This window comes from Abramis brama, assembly GCF_963993115.1.
Source record: "Abramis brama genome assembly, chromosome: 19".
Lineage (NCBI taxonomy): Eukaryota > Metazoa > Chordata > Actinopteri > Cypriniformes > Leuciscidae > Abramis > Abramis brama.
In genome coordinates, this window is record NC_139981.1 from 2,788,938 (window position 1) to 2,815,396 (window position 26,459).

Here is a 26,459-nt window from a genome sequence, read left to right on the forward strand (position 1 = left end):
GCTATTTCAAAATAAAGGTCTTATTAGTATGAAAATATTCTTGATGCAAATGAATATCTTACTGCTCCTCTGTGATTTAGTTTGAAAATTAGTTTCACAAAACATGAAATCTAGAGTTTGTAAGCTTTCAAGTGATACTTTGACAATATTACTTTTTACAAAGATACAAAGTTTTTACGAAGATATTATTGTTTTAAATATATAATGGCAAACGTCCCACCGGTGGCAATACAGACTGTTTTAAAGCAGCAACAAATAACAGAATCAATGATGCAAACTTTAAATATGAGACGAATTCCAAAATTCTAATTTCAAATTCTGCTGTAAAGCAAGACAATAGTTCAATAACTGTGCAAAGTTCATCAATTATGAAACTAGTTCAATTCAGCTCTACAGAAGACAATAGTGTCATTATTCAGCTCAAGTCAGTTCAGTGATGATGTTGCAAAATTTGTCAATTGTGAAACGAATTAGATAAAGCAGCGAGTCTTTTTAAACCCAACTAAGCAAGCCAAATGCGACCGTGGCAAGAACCCAAACTCCCTGTGAAGGAAAACACAAGGTGCATGTTCATCTAACACACACTGATGTGTTTAAATGGCTACAGCGGATCCTTGTGTGGTTGTGTGAAACACACGGTGGTCCGCCATGATAGAGGCGGCACTGAACTGCGTGGTTGGCGGGATAACCTGAGCTATAATATCAGCGTGCGGTTGGAGGTGCGGACAGTGTGGATGTAATCCCAGAAAGAGAGGGAATACTTTTTTTTTCTGGAAAGTTACAGTAAGCAGCTGTTAAACAGGAGGAAGCCAAGACGGGGAAATAATTATTCTCTCACTCGCCATCATGTCTTCAGGAGAAGGTCACCAATGCTTCTTCATGCACATTACATTAACAATGAACAGCACGATACTCTAATAATCATAACATCACATGATGCCGAAAGTGACATTTTGCAATATATTCAAATAGAAAACAGTTATTTTAAAGTGTAACCGGATGAAAAAGTTTGTAGATAAAGTTTAAGTTGGCTTGAGAAAGCCTATAGCCAGAAAGTTTGAAGTAGTTTTAAAAACTTGAAGTTTCATAAATAGTTTTAGTTTTGTAGTGTAGTATAGATAGATAGATAGATAGATAGATCTACTTCTGAACACTAGTTAAAGCAAAAGTTTACCTAAAAATATAAATTCTGTCATTTCATTGCAAACTAGTTTTACTATTTCTTTCATTCATGAAACACAAAATGAGACTGAATCTTGATCTTGTTCTTCTTAACAATGAAAGTGAATGGGGACAGATGACAAAAAGCACCATAAAGTAGCATAAACTTTCAAAACTTACTCATGTCCACATATTCCAATTTGGCACTTAACAATTAGATTATATATGCAAAAACCAATGACATTTGGCTTAACTGACATAAAACCTGGTGTGATGCGCCTTTAAGTGGCTTATTTGAATGCAAATGAGATCAAAACTTTCAGTGTATAATGATTTCAACCTGTTTCAATGATTTACATTTTAATGGCTTAATATGACTTAGTATAAGACAGAGCATGAGTTGTGTGGACTATTTTCATGGTGCTTTTTTTTGGTTATTTTTGGAGATTGATGTCTCATTTTGTGTTGTGCAAGAAAGTAAGTTGGATGGAAATCCAAAGCCCCAGATTCAATCCAGTAGGAATTTCTAATGCAAACAGAAGACAACTATTTTCTAAAAAAGATGCTATGCTATTTAAAGTTTTTTAAAGCAGCGCTTTCACCCAGATTAAATGAGTTTTAATGCACGGCACCCCATAGGCCCGTTTTTGCTTCATGGCAGCGTATGAATCCGAGCCGTGCTTTCTCTGATTATGAGCTCAGGATGAATGAGTCAGAGTTTGGGAGAGAGAAACGCATGATGCCTGAGACTGAGAGAAAGAAGGAAACAGTCGCCTGAGAAAGTGCCATTTGGAGAGCGCAGCAAATTTACAAGGCTTAATAGCATTTATAAACACGCCACTCAAAGAGTGGAAGCCTCGAGTTTAATCACACAACGGCACGTTATCATGCTATTGGCGAGCGTGAAGCGTCTGAGTAAAGCGTGGTGTAATTACATACTGTATAACCATTACAGATGTCTCCTCACTTCAGATCAATCCAGGCTTTTGTCTAAACTCCAGCATCTTTTCTCCACGACGAAACGTAAGGAATTGTGCATTACGTCACAGACAGCTCTTGAATGGCTTTCTCTGCCCGTTCCCAGCGCTGATACCAATTAGAGCTTGTGTTTTTGCTCGTATTTCATCAGCTCTCTCTCTCTATCTTTCAAGACCTCCGTTTCAGTGTAAAGTTGAGGAGTGATGTCAGCCAATTGCTCTCGTAGCATCTGGGAGACATTAGTCAGAAATACAGGCCTCTTCATCATATTTACCTCACGTCACTAAACAACAAGCTTGGTTATGCATGCTCACCAGCGGAGAGATGCTGTGCCTCATAATGTGTAAAAATATTCATTTAGACATGCTAGAACTGGAAAAAACAAAGCTTAAACTAACCAATGTTAGTTTTGGTCATGTAGTTTAACCCTGTAAAACCCTGAAAAGTTTGCATATGTGTTTTTTGTTGAGAATCACATTTGATGCATCAGGCTTTTATGGTTCATACAGTATTATATAGTAAGTATATGTAGGGGACAAACACCTCAGTTTTATTCAGAGGCCCAAACTGAGCAAAAATATGCAATTTGGTGCAGATGCTGATATTTATATGGACAAAAAGTAAGATGAAATTCTGATGCTTGTAATGTAAATCAGTAAGATTTTATTACATTATAGCAGATACTTACATAAAACATATAAATATCAGTCGTCACTCTTTATCTGACAATTATATGTCTTAGTAAGATGATAGTTTTGAAACATATCAATGCAATACAAAGATGATTGAGCGATGGACAAATAAACCTTCCTCAAAAGCCTGATAATCATATTTGAAACTCACATTTAAACATGATTTTAATCAATTAAAGCTAAGTTGCTTCCGTCCAGTAAGTGTTCATCTTGAAATATGACCAAGTTATTCTTACATTTACTTTATAAAAATCAAGATTTCACAGCAAAAAGACACGTGAAGGCTTTTAGTTATACTAAAAGGCTTTTACTTGCTAAAAGAGTCTAAACTAATCAATCAGACGACAGCATGTAGTAGATTGTGTGCGACAGGTTTTTCAGCAAAGATTTGATCACGTTGATCATTCAGAGGCTTTAGAAATTCACGTATCAAATATGATCCAGTCAGCTTTATAGGGTTAAAGCAGCAAAGACCAGTCATTAAACCATATTAGGCTGGTTTAAGCTGGTTTCAGCAGCTGAATCGTTTTCTAAGGCTCGATTACAGTAGCACAAACTGTCTCTTTCTACAGATACTTTCACGTCATCTGCAGTCCTGACAAAACAACAGTTTGAAGAGAATCTTACTGAGAATGTTAAGCGTGCACAACGGGACACTTGCAGTGTATTACTCAAGCATTTGTGTGTTTTTGAGAACGGTTCGGTTAGAAGCATTCGGACCGGTGGTGCCATCTGGCATCTCGCTAGTTTTGGGGATTTGCGTCTTCCAGTAAAAGTCTCCATAAAGAGTAATGAGCGCGGCTCCCATACACGATACACCCAGGTAACCTCTGCAACTGACACAAGCGGCCATTGTGTGTTTCAAACCTGCTTAAGCCCAGAACATCACCAATGAAACCAGAGCCAGACAACCACCTGATGCAATGCTTATGTTGGGATCTAACCATTTAAACTAGTCAAAAAACAAAGCTAGAGACAATATGGTGCAACTGGACGAAACAGGTCATGTTTTACTGGAAATGACTCTTCATTTTTGGCAGTATCAGTTTAAGTACATACATGAAATAGTGGGAAAAAGAAGATCTGCATTTGGACATTTCAGTACCATGGTAAATTTTAAAGTACTACAGTATTATCATTTGATACCATAACTGTACCATGGTACAACCACAGTGCGTTTACTTTTTATATATTTCATATAGCTTAATTTTTTATTGTTAAATGCATATAAAATAGCACAGTTTTACCATGGTAGTAATATGGTATTCTTCAAAAGAGTTATGTATACACATATATCACATGTAATGTATGTGTATTTCATCACATGATCCTTCAGATATTATTCTAATATGCTGATTTACTGCTTAAGAAACATTATATTTTTAATATATTTCTATATTCTATTTTTTTTTTTCAGGATTCTGTGAATAGAAAGTTCTGAAGAATAGTGTTTATTTTATCTTTTGTAACAGTATAAATGTCTTTACTGTCACTTTTCATCAATTTAATGCATCCTTGCTGAATAAAAGTATTAATTTCTTTCTTTTTTTAAATCGTACTGACCCGAAAAATAAGAAAGGAAGGAAAAGCATCCAAGATAATCATCCTGCACACACACTGAAGCTCTTCTTCAGCGCTAATGGCCTGTGATATAAGAAGTTGCTATTTTATTAATGCAATGAGTGTTTTCCTCTATTTACGTCCAAAAGATGTTATTTCAGCCATAATGTCAGCGGATATGAAAACTTTTAGATTTGTGAGTTTTGAGAGAGAATGGCGTTTGTCCTGGCGGCCTTTTTTTGCCCTCGCTGCACAATCGAAGCGCGTCATCCTTCATGGAAACGTCTAGATGCGTCGTGCCAGTGTCAATAACACCTTGAAAGGCTTTTCCTGAATGTGGTGTCTCACAGACAACGGGGCTTTGTTAGATAGAGAGGATGTCATAAAATAAATGACAGAAACTGACTCATTTGCATCCCATCCAAACCGACAAGCAGGAAAAGAGGAGCCTCACATTTTGCTTCTTAAATGAATGCATTTAAGTGTATTTGTGTGTCTGAAAGAGGAGCCAAACTCGACGTGTCAGAGGTCATTTACAATCGAAACTATGCCATAGAGGAGTTAATGCTCACTCATGTTTAGCGGCTGTTATGTAATTATGGAAAAGTGCTGATCACCCTTTCAGCGTCAAGCAGTAAAAACACTCGAGGATCTTTCGCACGACTCACGTCAGGACTAAAAATGTGTGTTGTTAAAAAGGTTTTCATTGAAATAAAGCTGAAGTAACATAAAATATAAATATTATATGATAAACTAACAAAGGTTGCCCTACAGTTAAAGCTGCAGTCTGTAGTTTTTCCTCTCTGTCGCCATCTCTGTTCAAAATCTGCAATTGCAGTTATTCGCGGAATTATCAACTTTACATGGGTTGTGCCTCGGCACGGCACAGCGCGGATGAATCCAGTGTTTAGAGGAGAACGTGCGGCTGTCATTCGCCGCCGGTGTGGACACTGTCATTCACAGATTCTACTTTTTGGAAGAATGACCAACATAAGAATTTTCACCGGAAAATGTCAATCTGAACAAGTAACATCCACTTTTGTTCGGACCAACTGAGAAAAAAAAAAGCATTGCAGTAAATCACGCTGATTAAATCTAACGATCGCTTATCATATCACGTCAAACCGTGCAAATTATACTTTGTTTTTTGTTTACTTTGTTAATGTTAACAATGTTGACATTTAATGCCCTTCTGATATTATCCTTGTTTTCGCACAGGCCGGTTACAGTCTCTTTTTTTCTCTGAAGTCTGAAGTCTTTTGCGTTTTACAACGGGTGAATGTTCAGTTGTCGCTGGTGATTGTCGTTTGAACCTTTCTGGATCCGCCATCAAACTGATAAGTTTAATTATATCAAGTTCTGTGAGAAAAGGCTATAAATCTCCAACATCCTCACACTCATCGCCGACTAGCCGAGACTCTTCTTTATGTGGACAGATGTGACGTAATGACACAAAGACATGCTCGAATTTCCCACGGAAATCCACCAGTACCACTGGAGTTAAAATCATTATTACAAGCTTACCGTTTTGAACCGAGCGAAGGCAAGCAGAGAGCTTTGAACACTGGCTGGTTATGTACTTGCTCAATTTATTTTGCATAATTTTTAACCCAAAAAAGTGACGGACTGCAGCTTTAACTAAAATAAGTGCAAGTTAAAGTGAAATACATTTATCTTTTTTTAAATCTAAAACTAATAAAAATTATAAAAGCACATAACAAAATTACTAAAACTTAACCTGAAAACTAAACATATAAAAAACAGCAGTTCAAAATATTAATAAATACTATAATAGTATATAAATAATATTAAAATAACCCTGCTAAAAACAGGTCTCAAAACAAACAGCATCAACCGCTTTAACTTCCATGTGAAAAGTGCAATTTTATAATTTAATCATTTAGCATTTAATTTGCACAGAATATTTAATGTGTATAATAAAGGGGCTTAGTATCCATATTACAACTTTAAGAAGTTTGTTTTATTCATCCCGCAGTTTTGTTTGCTTGTTTCGCTTCAACACTGTTACAGTCAGCCACGTAAAAAAAAAAAACGTAAAACAAGAAATCGTTTTAATTAGCAGTGCTAATTAGACTGAACAAATACATATAAACAACATTGTTCATGTGATATAGTCACTTCCACAAACGTTCTAACTCATCCTAAATGAAATCAATGAATCTCTGCGATCCTGTAACGTCTATAGCTTGATGCTTCACGTTTTGGGAGACACTATGTGAAAACGCTTGTGAAAATTCCTTTGTCATTTACGTATTTCCGCTCGTCAAGAGCACAAAAAAAAAAAAAAAAAAAGGAAGCAAAGAGTAATAGGCAACATTAGAAAGTAAGTGAATATAATTGTACAATTATAACTGCATACCGTAAACCCCTTCAGACGATTTTGTTCCTCTTTAACCTCCTTTCCCATAATTCTGTGTGTGTCTGTTCCCACGCTGCCGGGCGTCTCCGGGCCGGAGGTTTCAGGGTCACTGCTGTCCCTGGATAAAGAGGGTTGTTGAGCTGCCTTTTCGTTCCTACAAACACAAACACTCAGCCATCAAACCAACCAGCCAACAGCACTGGAGACCCGAGCCAAGAACACAGAAGCTTCATCCCTGACTCTAATTATGTCGACGGTGGATTCTCATTTACTCTATGGAGATTTAATATAGAGACTGTGAGCGACTGATGATAGCCGATTACGCATCTGGTATTTGTAACTTCCAAAATGTTTTCAAAACGAAGCCACTAAGACGGATGACTAAACACTACATCATATCTTAAAATAAATACACACATGGGAATAACCAGTTTCAAGGGATTTAAAGTATGAAATGCTAAACTTTTGGAGGATAACACACACATGTATACATACATATATACACAAATTATATTACATTACATTACATTACATTACATTACATTACATTACATTACATTACATTACATTATATTATATTATATTATATTATATTATATTATATACACTAGTTCTTCCTTGTGAATGGTGTTTGGCTTTGCAAAACGCCACTAATTAGGAATGAATAGTATGGAACAGCATTATTATTTACTAAAAATATATAATAGAAACAATTATAAACAAATAAATATATTTATATATAATTGTTTTGTTTAATATATAAAATACAATTATGTAATAATGATTGGCGAAACATTCATGCATTTAAGGGTTAATCAATGTATAATATAATATAATATAATATAAATATTTTTTTATTTTTTATAAATAAGTCTTTGTTAATTTCCCTCAGAAATGTTCCTTTTAAACATTGTTCAGCCAATGTTCCTGTAAACTTTTACTACGTTCACCGAACAGAACGAGCTGTTTGTGTATTATTTTACCTTTAGTAAGTTTTGCCATGAATTCATCTTGATTAAACATCTGCATTGCCCAAATAAACTCATGAATTTAATATAAGGAATAAATTCCTCTAATTACAGGGATAAACATACTTCATCCTCAAGCGAAGGCATGAGGAGGAGATGGCAATCTTTCCGCAGTAAGCGCATTATTTATTATGACTAACTGGAACTGCAGACTTGTAGACCTCAAACGACAATCAAATCAATATGAACGCTTTAGATGATGGAGCAATAAAATGCAAAACAAGCTCAAACTTGGATTCAGTTGCAAAACTGCAACAAACAAACAAACATATTAATATCCAACAAAATTTGATATTAAACAGCTTGTTTTGGCGTTTAGTATTTTAAAACATTGCGTTAACCGGGAGGGGCGGATTCCGATTGGTAATAGCTGACATTATGAAAATAAGCACGCATTTTTATATGCATCTAATTATCATTTGGAAACGTTTTCCCTGGCTGTGCACCACACGGCTGGTGGAGGGGAATACAAATGCAACAAAAACAGGATTGTGGAAAGCGCCTACGGCTCTGTGGAAAGCCTACAGTTTGCCCATTAAGGAGGGAAATGGCTTGTGTCCCCGAGAGGACATCATAGGGTTTGTGTGGTTTATAACTATGGTGGTTTGAGTTACCTGAGAGTCTTCTGGAGGACGGCCCAGCAGTCTTTTAACTCGCTCTGCTTCTGTGTGACCCGGGCCGCCAGCGCCGGGTGAAGGTTGGATAACTGGGAAACAGTCACATCCAGCATCTGAAACCACACAGAAAGACACAGCAAAACAGACACGGGCGTCAAGATGCTGTTTGACAGACAGTTGGACGGTGAACTAACGCATTTAGGGCACATAGCTATCCTGTAGCTATAACGGGATGTGAATTTTGGATCGCACACCATGATTTGACTGGCAATGTCCCGAATTTCCCCGTCTCGGCCGTTTTCCACTCCATTGCTTGGAGAGAGGCTTTTTCTCTGGATGAAAAGATAAAAAAGGAGCAAAACCATAAATAACATTATTGGATTACATCAGCACCTCAACATTCAGTGCAGCAGTGGGGTGTGTATTCATATCAAAGGACTCGCAGAACACTGGCCTTCCTGTGGGGTTTGAACTGAAAGAGATGGAGCTATGAAGGAAAATGATTACCATGTTATTGATGGAACAGACAACATTATCGGCCTGCTGGTAGAAGGATGAGACTTCGAGGGCAAGCTGAAGATTCTCATGATATTCTTTCAAGTGCGACTGGGCCTTTAGCCATCTAGATAGTCGACAAATAATAATGAGGAAAAAAATTATATATATACAAACATGCATACATATACAGGGCCTAAAATTGAGATTCGCCAAGTAAAAAAAAAAAAAATGGTGAGAACATGAACAAGCGTGAACGACACTCTGGACAGTTGACGTGTTGCATCGTCACGAAAGTTTAGGCCATGCCAATTTAAATACAAAAGGGAACATAATTCGTTACTCGGCCAGAAACCCGAGTCTCAGAGAGCGTGTGAAAAAACTGAATCAAGCTCTCTTTTACGTCTTCTTGCGCTTGAACAGACATACAGTATTCAAACAAAATAGTCAAAACGCCCTTGTATCTTTGTAAACGTAGTCAGTTATGTCTTAACTGAACATTATCAGTTTTAAAAAAATAAACGTGTGTGTACAGTATCAGTATACTGGATTCGTGCATTAGCTCTTAAAGTGACAGCAGCCTAATATTCCTGCAGCCGTCTGTGTCATTAATGTTAATCAAACAACAAAAGACAAAGAACAATCACTCATTGCTCTTGACTGAATAACTTTTGTAACTTTAATAAGGATTCATCTATGTTTCATGACTGGTAAAAAATATATATATTTATGGCTGGTACATCTTTTAGGTGGCAAAATGTCAGTTTCAGGCCCTTTATATATATATATACATATATATACATACATATATATATATATATATATATATATATTAAATTAATCATATATTACAATAATTCATTTTAAAAAGTTTGTACAAGTAATAAATGACTCTAAATGTCTGTAATCATGTTTTCATGTATTATTATTATTATTATGTGCACTAACATTTTGTTGATGTGTTTTCTGCGGGTTGAGATGGTCTTTCCTTCAGTCTTTCCCTGTTTTTCCAGTCTGATGGCCATATGATTGATCTCCTCATGAAGATTATGATAGAGCTGCTCATCCTGAAAGAAAGTTAAGCATACAAGATTTCCTGAGCTCTAATAATCTTAGATTTAACCCAGCCACATTTGAACCAGGTGCTTGAATCCCATTTTTGGCAATGGTCTAATATTCCCAATCCTTAGAAGTACAAATGGCTGTTTCAATTGGCCTGAAGGATGCTAGTGAATCTGTGAGTAAATAATAAGAAGAGCAATGAATAGTGGCCTATATGTGCATAAACGGAAGCACTTACGAACATACATGTTATCTCAAAAAAGCCAATTGTTTTCCAGAACCGATAATTGATGCCTGCTGAGAATTTAGCAGCAATTTCTGCGGTTGTTGTCTGGAATCACCCACCTGTTTCAAATCCAGTATCTTCCTGGTGAGCTGCATTTTGTCAGTGTTTTCCCCAAGGATGTTGGCCAGCGATTGTTCCTGCTCCTGCTGACACATATAAAAGCTTTACAGCCCTGAATTGTTGTAGCCCAGTGATTGTTTGCTTTGAATACGGCTACTGTTGCTCTAAATGAGCCTGGCTACCATGGTGAGATGTAAAACAGACTTGTTAAGTAACACCTCGGATTCTTGGACGCAGATGCAAAGCAGGCAGACGATTAACGAGTGAAGAAAAACAGTAAAAATAGGACCAAAATCACACAAGGAACACATATTTCAATGTATTTTAAAATGTATATGGCCTGCCCAAAAATATGTAAATTCTGGTCTGAGGTCTTTTGTTTTTACTCAAAAGGTACTTAAAACTGATTTTCCTCATGATCCCCTTGTTGCGATATTAGGCTGGGCCCCTTCTTTAGAGACCTATAACCTTAATCAAATCCAGTCGATACAATATGGGATGACAATAGCGAAGAAGGCAATTTTGTTGACGTGGAACAAAGAGTTTGTACCTAAATTTGAGATGTGGCTTGCAAAGTTTAGCAATGTACTACATATGGAAAAGATCAGATATGAAATTGCTGGTAAACCGAAGAAATTCTTACAGATTTGGAAGTCCTTTATGGAATTTCTGGAAGGGGATCATGGAATTTAACATACTGGACATATATTCTAATAGGTGTGGTACTGTAGATTATATAGCATCTTGCAGGGTGCAATAATTAACTTTTTTTCATAATTGGGTAAACATTGGTATTGGCATTTTCTTTTAAGTATTTTACTTTTAATGTATGTGTATGTAGAGGTTTGCAATGTGTATATGTATATATGTATGTATGGATATTGTATGTTTCTGTGTGTATATGCACTTATACATATGTATATATAGGCATTTATCATTATTGTTTTTTGTTTTTTTGTCTTTTTTATTTATTTATTTTACTTGTTACTTATTTGCTGGCATGGGGTGGGGCGGGGGGTTGTTCTGTAAAAATGTGAAAAGCTTTAAATAAAATATGAAAAAAAAATGTATATGGCTCTATGTTGTGTTGCAAACCATACATTTCATAAATAAATATATAGCATGATAAATAGGCTACTAAAATATGAAACATTGTAAAAATTCTAGCTCACTAAAGTAAATTTCACAGTGACGTTTTTTCACATTGATAGTACCTCTCTGTAAGGTTACTATAACTTAAGTACTTCGTTTCTTAAGTGTATTTTTATCATTACTTTACAAGATCAGCACTGAAACTTAGAATAATATTGAATATTAAAATAAATGCTAAATGTAGAATTAAATTTAACCCAAATCTCATTCATTTTACACATTTACTCATTAACAGTTAGCAGGTAAATCTCACAAAACCTGTCAAGAACAAGAACATATTTCAAAAATTATATTTTACCAAAAGAAAATTCTCATTACAAACAAACAAATTTACTGTAATTTGAAAAATAAAATTAAAATTATTTGTACATCATGTGATCTGCCTTACAATAAGGCTAATTTTATTCCAGTACGCTTTTACTCTACTACATTAATGAGCATCATTTTAAAAATTACAAGGAATTAAAAAAGCTCAAAAGTAAAGAATCCATATGTATTAAAAGTATGTACAATAAATAAGAATTTTGTAGAAAATGTGTCATGAAAATAATATCACAGCGCAAAAGAAAATATCTAAATGGGCCAAGAAACAGGCTTCATTTTTTTTTTAATGCAAAATATAAATTCATATTTGTCTCTTTTGGTTGTGAATTGAAACGTGACTGTGATATGTTTATCCTAACACAGAATCACCTCCATGTTCTCTATATAAACCCCTGAGATTACTGATTCAGGACAAAATCCAAAACCAATCCCATTCAAAGGCTTTGTTAATTAGTGTAACTATGTTTTAGTGGTGTATTTAACCTTCTCTTTGATCCATGCCTCCAGACGGTCCACCTTCTTGTAAAATTCCTGGAGAGTCTTAGCTCCGCCCATCGCCTTGATTTGATTGGCTGCCGTCTGTTTGAGCGCGTTCCATTGGTCGCGGATCTGACCCAGCTGTTTCTTCACCAGGTCAGACGTCGGGTTAAGCTTGCACATTAATTGCTCTCCCATCTGCGCAAACATTCAGCAGCATTACACAAGCTACAAAAGAACATTCTGATGATTTACAGTCCGCTAAAACAACAGCTTAATCATATCAGAGGACTTGAAATCCACCCAAGTCCTCGTTCCCCTTCTCTTAGACTAACAAGAGTTCCAGTTTTGCAACCCCTCCTGGGATTTGTGTCAGGAGAGGTTAATTCTTTGCAATGTACTATTTCAAAATGTAGGAAAAGAGGACAAAATTAGCTGTGCTTTTTATTATTATTTTTTGTCATTTTGGATGTCTCACAAAAAGCTTTTTGAGGTTCTACAGGTCATGTAACAGTTGAGCTGTTAAAAATTGCTTTGACGGGTCAACATTAAAAGATTGTTACCATAACAATTTGTAAATGTTTTGCCGTTTATTTGCAAAAGGTAGAACTTCTTTTTGTTGATTTTGGCTGAGGAACCTGTTGAAACCTGACGTGTTTTAGAACGATGATTCATCAATCTTACTGTCCTAATGAAGACAGTGTGTCCTCACCTGGTTGAGTTGTATGACTGTGTTCTCAAAGTCCTTCAAATCTCTCTGGAGAGTTTGGCAAACCTCCTCCCAGTCTGTCAGAGGACATTTTTGTACGTTCCCGCCGTCCCGCATGTCTCGTAGCTTCGCTCTGATCCACGCCTCAGCCTGCGGGACACAAACACACAACGCTTCCTTTAAACACTAACAACTAATTGAAATGGAACCTCATGAGTGACTACTTTGGAACACAAAAGTGACAGTTAAGACATTTAGAATGTTACAAAAAGTGTTCTATTTCAAATAAGGCAACGGCTATTTGCACTAAGTGAAAATAGCAACTAGATTCTATTTACACCAAATAAAAATAGCATGTTTTCTTAGCGATACACTAATTGAAAATAGCAGCATTTACTTTGCAATAAGTGTGAATAGTAGCTAGATGCTCTTTATACTTAAAAATAGTGGCAGATACCATTTGCACCTCAGTGTTGTTGTACATTAAACTGTATGCAATAATAACATAGAGGGCCCTATCTTGCACCCAGCGCAATTTACTTTGTACACTGACGCATGTATCATTCCTATTTTTGCACCCGCGCACAGCGGACTTTTCCCTCCACAGACTCCTGGGGCACTCCCGGGGCGCTTCAGTGAAAAGAGGAGGCGTGTTCCGGCGCAGACGTTCCCTGGTGCTATTTTGCAGTTTCAGAAAACAATTCCACCACAGACCAGGAGAAACCTAGTCTAAAGTCAGTGGCGCGTTATTCAGATGCTATTTTTAGGGCGCATGCTTGGCCATAATGTAGCGTGTGCACAACGCGCATACACTTTGATTCTCTCATCTACACAGACGCAGCAGTTCCCATTTTTGCAAACCATACATAATTACAAGGAAAAATATTCCACACGAGGGAAATCATTGTGGTGTCCATGAAGATGTGAAAAAATAGGCATAAATCTAGATTACACATTTACGCAAATTATTCAAGCTAATTGTAGTAATGACGGATCAAACCTGTTTGACCAATAGTGGCAAGACATTCCGCCATTATAATAGCAATCCGCCATGGAACAAGCGCGCCTGCTCTTAAAGGGAATGTGAGATGACGCTCTAATTGGTTTATTTCATGTTACGCCCAAACCACACCTGTGAGTAATGAAGCTACTTCAGACCAACTCATTTTAGATTTGCGTCGGGCGCAAGAGTCATTTATCCCGCCGGTATAATAGCAACAGCGCCCGAGATCCGCCCACAAAGTTACTTGCGTTACGCGTTTGATACTTGCGTTTCAGATCATTAAAATAGGGCCCAAAGTGTAAAAGATTATATTTATTAAAATTATTAAATGGATGCTGCCTGATTGGGACATTGATTTCAACATTTCAACATTGATAATAGTCATAAATGTCTCTTGAGCAGCAAATCATCATATTAGAATGATTTCTGAAGGATCATGTGACACTGAAGACTGGAGTAATGATGCTGAAAATTCAGCTTTGATCACTGGAATAAATTACATTTTAAAATATAATCAAATAGAAGATATTTCACAATATTACTATTTTTACTGTATTTCTGATCAAATAAATGCAGCCTTGGTTAGCAAATTTCTTTCAAAAACATTTTTAAAAAATCGTACCAACCCCAAACTTGGAGAAACCTGGCCAAAACAAATGGCAATTCCACGCAAAATGACCAATTTCTGAACTATTAAGCCTGGATCACATGTTAGTTTCATCCTTTCTGTTTTTGCTTTGTACTTTATTGTTAATGCTTGAAACATGAACACATGTTGAGACACTTAAGGCCCATTTTACGCTCGCTTAGCTTTCTGAGTGCACTGTGGAAACACAATATTAAGCAAATAGATTTTAAAGGGTTCTTTAAAGCACATGTGTGAAGTCACAGTCACTCGCTATTATTTCACGCCGAGGAAAGACAAGTTCTTGTTTCTGAAGAAAACAGCGATTACTTGTGTCTCGGCTTACAGAAACACTTCAGAAACATCATCGGGAGATTGCTCGCTGTTTCTCAGATGTCCCGTTATGAGCAGCAAAGGTTTCTTTTGGCTGGAGCGCACAGATTGTTGCATAAGGCTTTTGAAAGCACCATTTCTGGCCATGTTTGCACTGCGCGAATAGAAAACAGGTGGCCGAGCCCAGATAGGTCCTGGACATGTTTATTTGGTATGAACACAATGTATGACCACTGGCGGTCCTCAAAAAGCCCACCCACATCACCGCCAACGAAAGGATTGTTAAATGAACTTGTCATTTCTACAAGACTAAACGCTGCGGTTTGCGTTGTGATCTCCAAAGCCAATAAAACCAACAAATCAGGCTAAATATAAGGAGACGGCTTGGGATAATGGCTAAAGAAACCTTCACTATTACTAGTGCACATATTAAACAGTAATCTTCGCCTCATAAATTCGTCCCGCACCGACAGATGTGATTGATTGCCGAGGACACGTCAATTTTGTTTTTCACATTTTTCAGAAATTTGTGGTCTTAAGAGTATAAAGCAGAATCTTTCTTGCATCAAAAACACGGAGATTCACATCACATGTGGACTAAAGGGGAAAAAAACACCACAATGCTTGGCAAGATCTCACAGTGCAGATAAAAAAATAATATGATGTCACTTCTAATAAAAGATCAGCCATTATTTTTAATGGCTTCCCACAGGCTCAAAGGTATTTCTATATTGGAGGCCTGTGTAAACAGCTCTATCGCCTCGTTTCGATGACTTCATACAGGAGGCCAAAGCCTTTGTTTCTTCCGCTTCCCTTTAGAACAATAGTCTGTTTTTCAAAAAATAACATTCTGTAAATCATACCGCATGTTTTGGTGAAATGATATACTGCTATAGATGTCATCAGCGTGCCTGACTTCATACGGGCTTTTCAACTTCCTTCTTTGAGTGAATTAGCAAAAAGAGTGACGTTGATATCTAACAAGAGGTTATTTGTGACCCTGGACCACAAAACCAGTCACATGGGTCCATTTTTTTAAATTGAGATTTATACATCACGAATAAGCTGAATAAATAAGCTTTCCATTGATGTATGGTTTGTTAGGATAGGACAATATTTGGCCGAGATACAACTATTAGAAAATCTGGAATCTGAGGGTGCAAAAAAATCAAAACATTGAGAAAATCTCCTTTAAAGTTGTTCATTTATGTTGGCGATTGTGCTGCATTCACTCACAAAAATACATGTTTTATATATTTACGGTAGGAAATTTACAAAATATCTTCACGGAACATGATCTTTACTTAATATCCTAATGATTTTTGGCATAAAAGAAAAATCTATAATTTTGACCCATACAATGTATTGTTGGCTATTGCCACAGATATACCCGTGCGACTTGTGACTGGTTTTGTGATCCAGGGTCACATTTAGTTAGGAAATGTTTGATATAAATTGAAAAATCTTCCTCATACTTGAGCTGTTTGCTTCCTAAACAATCGGGTGCACGATTTTCACTTGCTGGACGATGAAACGGGTCAAAATAATCCCACAGACTTACACTACTAGAGTAAGATTTTTTAATGTTTTTGAGGAAAAAAAAGTCTTCTCCTCACCAAGGCTGCATTTATTTGTTAAAAAATTCAGTAAAATCAGCAATAATGTGAAATATTATTAGCATTTAAAATAATTGTTTTCTATTTGAATATATTTTAAAATGTAATTTATTACTGTGATCAAAACTGTATTTTCAGCATCATTACTCCAGTCTTCAGTGTCACATGATCCTTCAGAAATCATTCTAATATGATGATTTGATGCTAAAGAAACATTTCTGATAATTATCAATGTTGTAAACAGCTGTGCGTATTCATTTTTTAGTCAAAATTGTTCATTGATAGAAACATTGCAAAAGAACAGCATTTATGTGTAACATTATCCATGTATTTATTGTCATTTTTGATTAACTTAATGCATCCTTGCTGAATAAAAGTGTTAATTTCTTTCTTTCAGAGTAGACGCCATACTTAATTTGAATCTAAATCTAGTTTCATTTAATTGGTATATAAATTTAGAATTAACCCACTTTTGTAAGTGGATCCCTACAGAATACACAATACTATGCTTTCTACATTATAAAGGGTTTTACGGGGCAATCTTAAAGAGCGCTGGAGGATGTGTTGACTTTCACCCCTTTAATTTACCTTCATTTGGGATTTCTTAAACAGAGGCCCGTTTCCACATCCTCGACGCTATAATGCTACACGCAGTCAATCAGTTAACTGAAGCCCATAAAGAGATGGAGGGTTTGCCCAACACGAACGTAAGAATAAATATACATCCAAAGGCCATTTCCTAAACAAATCTTTAGCCTATTAACATTAAGGACGTGTTACGCTCATCTGTCATCAGAAACACAGGTCACATGAGAGCAGCAGCTGTGTCCTGATGCACAAATGCCCTGTATGTCAGAGCGAGTGTGTGGCGATGGGAGAACGAGAGCACTCGAGCCTCAGAAGACCAGAGGCGTGAACAGACGCGGCCAAACAATGATCTCATCCCAAAATAATTGCTCCTCTTGTGGCTGTTCTGTTCCCTCCCACTCCCCAACTCCACAGAAAGAGAAGCACAGAAGGGCTAGAACAGGGTCAGAGGGCCAGAACGCTCCGTTTACATCTTTATCTGCATGCGTTTATTCTTTTGTCTGTGAACTGCGATTGATTTTCCACTTTAGTGATGCAACCACTCAAACAATTCACTACTTTTGACATCAGTTTAGAGGGAAAAAACTAAAAAAATGACCAAAAACAGGTCTATCCATCCGTCCGTCCGTCCGTCCGTCCATCCATCCATCCATCCATCCATCCATCCATCCATCCATCCATCCATCCATCCATCCATCCATCCATCCATCCATCTATCTATCTATCTATCTATCTATCTATCTATTTGTCTATCTGTCTATCTATCCATCCATCCATCCATCCATCCGTCTATCCATCCATCTATCTATCTATCTATCTATCTATCTATCTATCTATCTATCTATCTATCTATCTATCTATCTATCTATCTATCTATCTATCTATCTATCTATCTATCTATCTATCCATTCGTCTATCTGTCTATCCATCCATGCAATTTTTTTGCATTGTGACATTATCATTTTTATAATGCTACAAAAAGTACAGATGTTATTTAAATTGTATTTATATTTATTATAAAAATATACTTTATACATATATACAAATATCATTTAAATTGTATTTTATGTCTATATTATGCTTGCATAATTTGCACTGCTTAAAAAAAAACTAATTTAGGCTGATTTGAATAAAATAATTATTGCTGTATTTTTTTATTGTTAAAATAAATAGTTACAATGATAAACTTAATAGTCTTTAATTTTATTACAATATGTTTGACGTTTGGTGTGAAATAGCATTCTTAAAGCTTAAACTGCGTTAGCAGCTCAGAAACAGGGGTTTGATTCCCAGGAATGCATAAAATGTATTAATTATTTAAAAAAAATCATGACTTGAAGGCAATAAAAGCAATAAAAATCATCTGCCATGTACATAAAATGCAAATGAAAATGAATAACACAGAAAACGCCACTAGTGAATTGTTTAACTTTTGTGAGAATTATTCGTCTGACTTTCAAAAGCGTCCAGATGATAGTCAGAGTCGAGCGATCGTACCTGAGTGATCTCCTTGTTAAAAAGAGCGTTTTGTTGGGTAAAGCTGTGGTCATTCTGCACCGATGAGACGTTTGAAACCAAAAGCTCAGAGGATGGACTGTCCACCGCCTCCCTTCTTGTTTGGCTTTTGAGTATATGGGTCTGTGTGGGGAAAAAAATAAGCAAATGTCACTTATTCATGGGAAAAAGTGGTAATATACACGAGCCAACACATCTGAACATTCTGTGCCGGTCAGCCTGAGATGTTTGTGTGACGTCATTGTGAGTTTATATTGAGAGTGAGAATGAAAGGGCTGAAAAACAAGTAACAAGGTTATTTCAGATCACTGGGACACAAAACCACAAAGTAAATTCCCACAGTGATTATGTCATTGATGACTACGAGTGAGGAAGAGCAGCTCATGGTTAAACGTGGGAAATGATCCACTATGGTTATCACTAACACATGTGCAACAGTAATAGTGATGCTATTGGTAATTTGCTCTATGATATTGCCCATCCAATCAAATGATGTCTAATCACAGTCTCTTGACTGACTGGAGCTGTGAACGTTTGCTGTGAACAGATAATGACACGGTTTACAACACAGAGAGCCAGTGCAAACACTCTTATATAACCAGAAGACACCGTCAGCACAACCGGTGAATAATGGTGGCGAGGACAAATTTAAAGTGCCCGAACAAGTCAGGAAACATCTGTGGCGATGCTGGGAAAGGGCGGCACATTACTTTATTATATCATCACCATCAGAAATAAAAGATGAGAGCATATGTTTGTTTCCAAAAACATTATACTGCAAAAAAATCATCTTTATCAGTATCTTTGTCTTGTTTTTCATTATTAAATATCCTTTATGCAAGATACATTTATATTTGATTATTCTTATTACAATAATTATATGTATATATCTAATATATATTATATATATATATATATATATATGTATGAATATATAATATATGTATATTATTTATTTATATATATAGTAAAAAAGTCATGCTTATAATTATTAAAGATAAATATGTATATATTTTAAAACTATAAAAGTATACTATATTGTATATTATTTCTATTAAAAGTATATATGAATTTATATTTTTTATTCTTGTTTTAAGCAATATATTGTAATTAATGCTTTAAAAAATATGTTTCTTGTTTCAAGCAAATAAAAAGTGAGGGTTGCACTTTTATATTATATTTTATATATATTATTTTTTAACTACATGTAAAGTCATTCTTATATATATATATATATATTAAAAGCATATATTATATTATGTTATGTTATTTTATATTACATTATATAATATTGTTTATTCTTGTTTTAAGCAATATTTTTAAATGTTTTTAAAAAAAATAGTCGTATAAGCACCAATAAGCACAATTTGTTTGTTTTAAGCAAATAAACTAATATGTATAAAGAAAATATTATACACTCCACATATAGAATTTAAAAATACATGCCAAAAATACATTTAATTAAACACATGAAACAAGTCAGAATATCTTCAGCAATGTTGCTTCTCAAGTTGTTTTATGGACGTTCTTTGCAGTGTGAATCTAAGCGGTGTCCATCGCTCGGCGTGTCCCGTCCATGTCCAGTGATTCCGAGTGTCATCTCATCCTGAATGACCTCATGTTTTCCACACGTCGCAGTGAGGAAAGATTCCCGATGGCAGGATGACTCAAGCCTCGGCCCACAGGCCGCCGGTTTGCTGTGAGTGCTGATTCCCCTTAATGCTGCAAGTAAACATTTACTCCGCAGGCATCGAGCCTCTGAAACGAGACAGGTGTCCGAGACCACATCCACGTCTCATCAAAGCCCACTCGCGCTTTCAGGCCCTCGGCTCACATTAACCCAAAACGCCTGTAAAAGTTTCACCGCAGCTTTTTCCTCTGCAAAACCCAACTGAACACTTAAAATAATAAGTCGTTTAGGCTTGGCCGGCTGCGCCACTGACATCACTTCCTAAATTCCAAGAGCCCATTATCTTATATACATCTGGCTACGGCTGAACACAAACCACTCCAGAGGGAATTCACCGACAGAATCTAATTCTGCAGCACAGAGAGGTCAGGGGTCAGTCGTGCGTTCGAGACACTTTTACAGCGGAAGAGGAACAAGAAATACTAGAAATCTGCAAACCGATACAGCAATAGAGACCTGATATAGTTACAATCCCATTGGCTTATTATTTAAAAGTCTGTTATTTTTAAGGTGTTCTTGTTACAGTGTAATTATACATTTAAGTAGTGAGTAATATTAATTAACATGTACTTACTAGTGTTAGGATTAGGATTGGGGTTTGGTTTAGAGTTAATTACATGTAATTATGCATAATTTAGCGTAAGAAACTACGGTATTTTACAGTGTCCTTGTTACATGTACTTACCATAGTAATAAGAGTAAATTATGCATAATTACATGCAAGTAACCCTCAACTAATCCTAATCCTACTCTAACTCTATAGTATATTGTTAATTATTATTACTCAGTACTTAAATATATAATTACACTGTAACAATGACACCTTAAAAAAGTGTAACCGAAACGACTTGTAACGTGTAACAAGGACACTGTAAAATAAAGTTGGTAACACTATTTTAGTGTCCTTGTTACATGTAACATGTACTTACCATAGTAATAACAGTAAATTATGCATAATTACATGCAACTAACCCTCAACCAAATCCTAATCCTACCCTAACCCAATAGTAAGTACATGTAGTTAATTAATATTACTCAGTACTTTATATATAATTACAGTGTAACAATGACACCTTAAAATAAAGTGTAACCATAAAGTGTTGCCACAAATTATTCATTTTCTCCTTCGAGAAATAGATTTTTAACAATAACATAAATGTTGTTCAGTGAAGATATTTGCTTCTTTAAGAGCCACAAGTTTTGCGGGGAAAAAAAAGTTTAATTTATAAATTCCTAAATGCAATAAGCATAATTCACAAATGAGTGAAGTCACTGTTACATGAAAACAGAAATAGCAGCAAAAAGGGTTATTATAGTAAACTAAAACTAATTGAAATAAAATGTTGGTCATACTAGTACTCAAGTCTCATGTTTATGCAACTGGCCTCTATATGATGTCAGTCATTTCAGAATAGTGTTATGAATCTGGTAAATCATAAGGTTTACCTGTGGAGAAGAGGTGAACTTCTCTCGGTCAGCACTGCACTGCTTTTCACCGTCTTTACACAGCAACACCTAAACAAAGACACACACAATGAGCTGGTGATCCAGAACTATTATCTGAAATATAGACAATATTGTAGTTTTGATTTTCATGACCAAACCCGGTTATTTGTAGGTTTTAAAATACACTAACATGCAATAATAATATACAATTTATTTATTTTAAAGCAAACTTGAGCCTATGTAAAGGTGCTATATAATTTAAACATTTATTATTATTATGTTATTATTATATGTTTATTGTCTTTTTTAAATAATGTATTATATTGTTATATTATTATATATTATATTTAGTGTTGTCAAATAGATTAATTGCATCTAACATAAAAGTTTGTAAATATTATACAAATAATATAATATAATATAATATAATATAATATAATATAACATAACATAACATAACATAACATAACATAACATAACATAACATAACATAATATAATATAATATAATATAATATAATATAATATAATATAATATAATTAGTGCTGTCAAATCGATTAATCGCATCCAACATAAACGTTTGTGTGTGTACATATTATTATTACAAACTTTTATGTTGGATGCGATTAATCGATTTGACAGCACTAATTATATTATATTATGTTATGTTATGTTATGTTATGTTATGTTATGTTATGTTATATTATATTATTATATTTTGATAGCACTAATTATATTATATTATGTATTGTATTGTATTGTAGTGCATTGTATTAATATAAGAACAAACCAAATACTAAGAAATCCTTAAAATTTCTAAACATTTCAAAACTTTTCACTCAAACTGAAACTGATACATTTTGAAATGAAAGAAACATGAGAAGAAAAAAAGGATCATTCTTTACTAGTGTGATCAGACTTTTAGAGCCCACAGTATATCTTTATGTTCTATAGTCTAAACATAGAGAAGTGTTTGTGAACGGTGTCTCCTGCTGACCCACTGACATTAAACAAAGCCGGGCCGAACACACGCTGGATCCTGACAGTGGAAGGCAATAGAAAGGAGCCTTTGAGCCGAAGCTCTGACATCATCTGAACTCGAGCAGCGTTACATAATAAACACATCATCTGAACCACACAGATCCTGAGCACACAACACACACTCGTCTCCTGCGCTTTCCAGCTCGCGGAAGACGTGCCTATCAGTTCATGAGGACTTGCATCGACTAATATTAAAGCTGAAAGAGTGATGACATAATCTGGTTCAGTGGTGTGTTTGTGTACCGTTTCCATGACATCTCCTTATGTTTTGATTACGGAAGCTTTGGCTAAACAATGACAAGATTCCGAAAACAAGATTCCTCAACACCAGGAGATTTCAGCGGATTAGTTCATCTTTAAATATTCAGAATCACACATCTATTTAATGAACTATATTATAACAGATTTGTTGATTGTGCCTCCTTTGTCTTAATATCAACCCTATTAATAACCAGTTAAAATATATATAAAAAAGTTTTTTATTCATACATTCATTCATTAATTTATATTTATAAAGCACTTGATTATAAAGTGATCACATGCTTCATAAATTAAACAAATCAACATTTCATCATTAATAATGATGAAATGAGCAACCTAAATAAAAACATTGTAGTTTTTCTGAAAATCAAATGTTTTTTTTACTTACACATTATGTAATATTATATTGCACTAAAAAAAAAAAACAGATTTTGTTGTTGGTGCATTTTTGTCTTAATATTAAATCATCATGATATTTATATATTTAAACACTCATTCATTTATTATATATATAAAGCACTTATTTATATTGAATATTATGTGCTTTATAGATAAAATGTATGCTAATTCCATCATTCATAATGATAAAATTAGAATGTATTTCACCCTTTAAAAAAAAAACGTACCTTTTTCCCAGATATAATTGTATAATATTAATATTGATGTAATATTATATTGCCCTAAATAGATTTTTGTAAAAGTTCTAAGCAAATTTGTCTTAATATTAAATTCATCCTAATAATATGAATTCATACATTCATTCATTACATATATAAAGCACTTATTTAAAATTGATAAAATGAATGAAAAAAAAAGCATTGTTTTCTGGATATCAATGGTTTTGCTTTTTCGTACACATTATGTAACATTATCTTGCCGTAAATAGAATTTTGTAAACGTTTTAAGCATTTTTGTTTAATATCTTCATCACATAAATAATCCTTTTACTTCAGCCTTATGTATATTATCATTTAGCTAATTATCATTTGATAAGTAAACTTGAATACTTTTTCATTTGTTTAAAGCAAATTTCATCTGCGTATTTTCATTTTCACTCATTCTAACTGCATGACCTTTCTGAAAGCTACAGTAAGTTCCTCTTTAAGACACATTTTTACAGATAAATTGAATACAGGAATATAAAACAAAGCGTTTCTTACCTTCAGATGCGAGTTGGGTGTATTCTCACAGCTGACACCCACTATTTTAGGCAGCGGCGTGTTGGAGGTTGTGTTGTTGTTATTGTTGTTATTAATATTCTCAGATTTGGCTCTTGTTTTCTTCAGCTCCATCCCTGGAGTCAGTCTGTCCTTCGACGCCTCCATCCGGCTGGAGATGGTGATCTTGCGGATGGATCTGGACGCGGTGTTCGGGGGGCTTGTGTTTCTGTTCAGGTGTTCGTCTTCACCTGGATGCTTCTCCGGGATCGATCCGCAGCGTTTATCACGGCCCAGATAGAGAGACACCTGTTCGTTCAGGTGCCTCAGTTTGCAGTTTTCAGAGAACGTGCGATTTGGCAGGTAACCATCTGGAACCAAGTCCGAGCACTTCGGCACGGCCGGTGCCGAGAGTTTGGTCCCGATGGTGAAAGGCTGGACCTTCCTCACAATGCTCTCCGACATGGTTAAGTTCAGTATGAAAAAAAACGTAATTTAGTGTCTAAATTGAAAAAAAGTCCAAGAAATGCACAAAAAAAAAAAAAAATCTAGTTGTCCACCTTCTTGTGCATGTTGAGAATGCACAAGACGCAGCCCAGGATGGCCTCCTTGGACTCCTGGGAACTGATCCGGTCCCAGATGTATCGCAGGACGGTCCCGAGTCGGCCAGCAGCCGCCGTGAGGCTTCGCCGGAGGAGCTGCGCGACAGAGCCTGCTAATCTGCTACTGAACACACTGACAACCAGAGAGCGCAGCAAGAGGAAAACGGCTGGCATGCTGCCGGACTGAGAGAGAGAGAGAGAGAGAGAGAGAGAGAGAGAGAGAGAGAGGAGGAGGGGAAGCTTTCGTGAATGAGGGATGAAGTCACTGGACTTCTGTCAGAGCATGTGCAAAGCGCAGGCGGGAGGTTGTAAAGTCTGGCTGTCAAAACTTCCTCTCTGACTGAGAACAGAGGAGAATGGAGATAAGAGCGAGACGGCAGGAGACCCCTGGGCGACCCAGAATGCAATGCAAACAGAAGCCCTTACCTTACTGTAAATATTTAGAAATAGCAGATCGGCATGCTTTCCTAAGGAAAATAGCGACTGAGAAAAGCAATGCAGCTTCACATTCCAAAGATGCCAATTCAATTGAATAAAAAACTATTCTGAGGTGGTGTTTATGGCTTCTGATGGACCTTGTGAAGATCAGTGCTGGTGTTGCGCTCGCGTCGCTGTCTGCTCTCAAATGAAGCGCTTCAGACGTCCTCCTCACGTCTTTGTTCTGGGCCTCCAACAGTTGTTTCAACAGGTTTCCTGAGCAATGAAAGAGCACAAGCTAATTTAAGCAGAGGAACGACATGTGTTCTGAACAAATGATGACCTTTCACCCCTTGACAACAGTGATATAAGGGCATGTGTGGAGCTGACTAAGTCACATTTACAACAGCAGAGAAAACGACAAACGTGATGGACGGGGTGAAAGCCTGTATAAGAGGAAAGTTGTTTTAAAATACTTGTTTGAAGTGTTTAAAGGTATATTTCAACGAAAAATTTTTAATTCTGTCATTAATTATTCACCCTCATGTCGTTCCAAACCCGTAAGACTTTCATTCATCTTCAGAGCACAAATGAAGATCTTTTTGATGAAATCTGAGAGATTTCTGTCCCTCCATTTACAGGCTACGCAACTACCACTTTGACACTTCATAAAGTTCATAAAGAGATCGTAAAACTAATACATATGAATTAAACAAGGTTATTTTTTGAGCTTCAGCAAGAGCCAATGAGGTTCACTCTTATGTTACGCATCATGTTTGAGCTTCAGCAAGAGCCAATGAGGTTCATTCTCGTGTAACGCATCATCTTTGAGCTTCCGCAAGAACCAATGAGGTTCATTCTCGTGTTACGCAGCACGTTTGAGCTTCAGCAAGAGCCAATGAGGTTCATTCTCGTGTTACACATCATGTTTGAGCTTCAGCAAGAGCCAATGAGGTTCATTCTCGTGCTACACAGCATGTTTGAGCTTCAGCAAGAGCCAATGAGGTTCATTCTCATGTTACGCATCATGTTTGAGCTTCAGCAAGAGCCAATGAGGTTCATTCTCGTGTTACACATCACGTTTGAGCTTCAGCAAGAGCCAATGAGGTTCATTCTCGTGTTACACATCATGTTTGAGCTTCAGCAAGAGCCAATGAGGTTCATTCTCATGTTACGCATCATGT

General features: G+C 35.9%; 1 protein-coding gene across 3 annotated transcripts in view; it reads right to left on the bottom strand.

Moving 5' to 3' along the window:
• Positions 1 to 24,993, bottom strand: part of mymx (myomixer) — a 49,645-nt gene extending 24,652 nt beyond the window's left edge. Inside the window, exons 1-11 of one of the 3 annotated variants that reach the window (XM_084093656.1) lie at positions 24,260 to 24,993; positions 21,798 to 21,866; positions 18,644 to 18,784; positions 12,985 to 13,131; positions 12,279 to 12,470; positions 10,319 to 10,402; positions 9,860 to 9,978; positions 8,924 to 9,038; positions 8,671 to 8,748; positions 8,414 to 8,529; positions 6,772 to 6,925 (exon numbers count right to left, since the gene is read on the bottom strand). In XM_084093656.1, coding sequence (XP_083949782.1) covers positions 6,772 to 6,925; positions 8,414 to 8,529; positions 8,671 to 8,748; positions 8,924 to 9,038; positions 9,860 to 9,978; positions 10,319 to 10,402; positions 12,279 to 12,470; positions 12,985 to 13,131; positions 18,644 to 18,784; positions 21,798 to 21,866; positions 24,260 to 24,721 — 1,677 coding nt within the window. In that variant the 5' untranslated portion in view covers positions 24,722 to 24,993. The remainder of the gene's footprint in view (positions 1 to 6,771; positions 6,926 to 8,413; positions 8,530 to 8,670; positions 8,749 to 8,923; positions 9,039 to 9,859; positions 9,979 to 10,318; positions 10,403 to 12,278; positions 12,471 to 12,984; positions 13,132 to 18,643; positions 18,785 to 21,797; positions 21,867 to 24,259) is intronic. The other 2 variants (XM_084093655.1, XM_084093654.1) reach the window with 2 other exon arrangements.
• Positions 24,994 to 26,459: the final 1,466 nt, after the last annotated feature.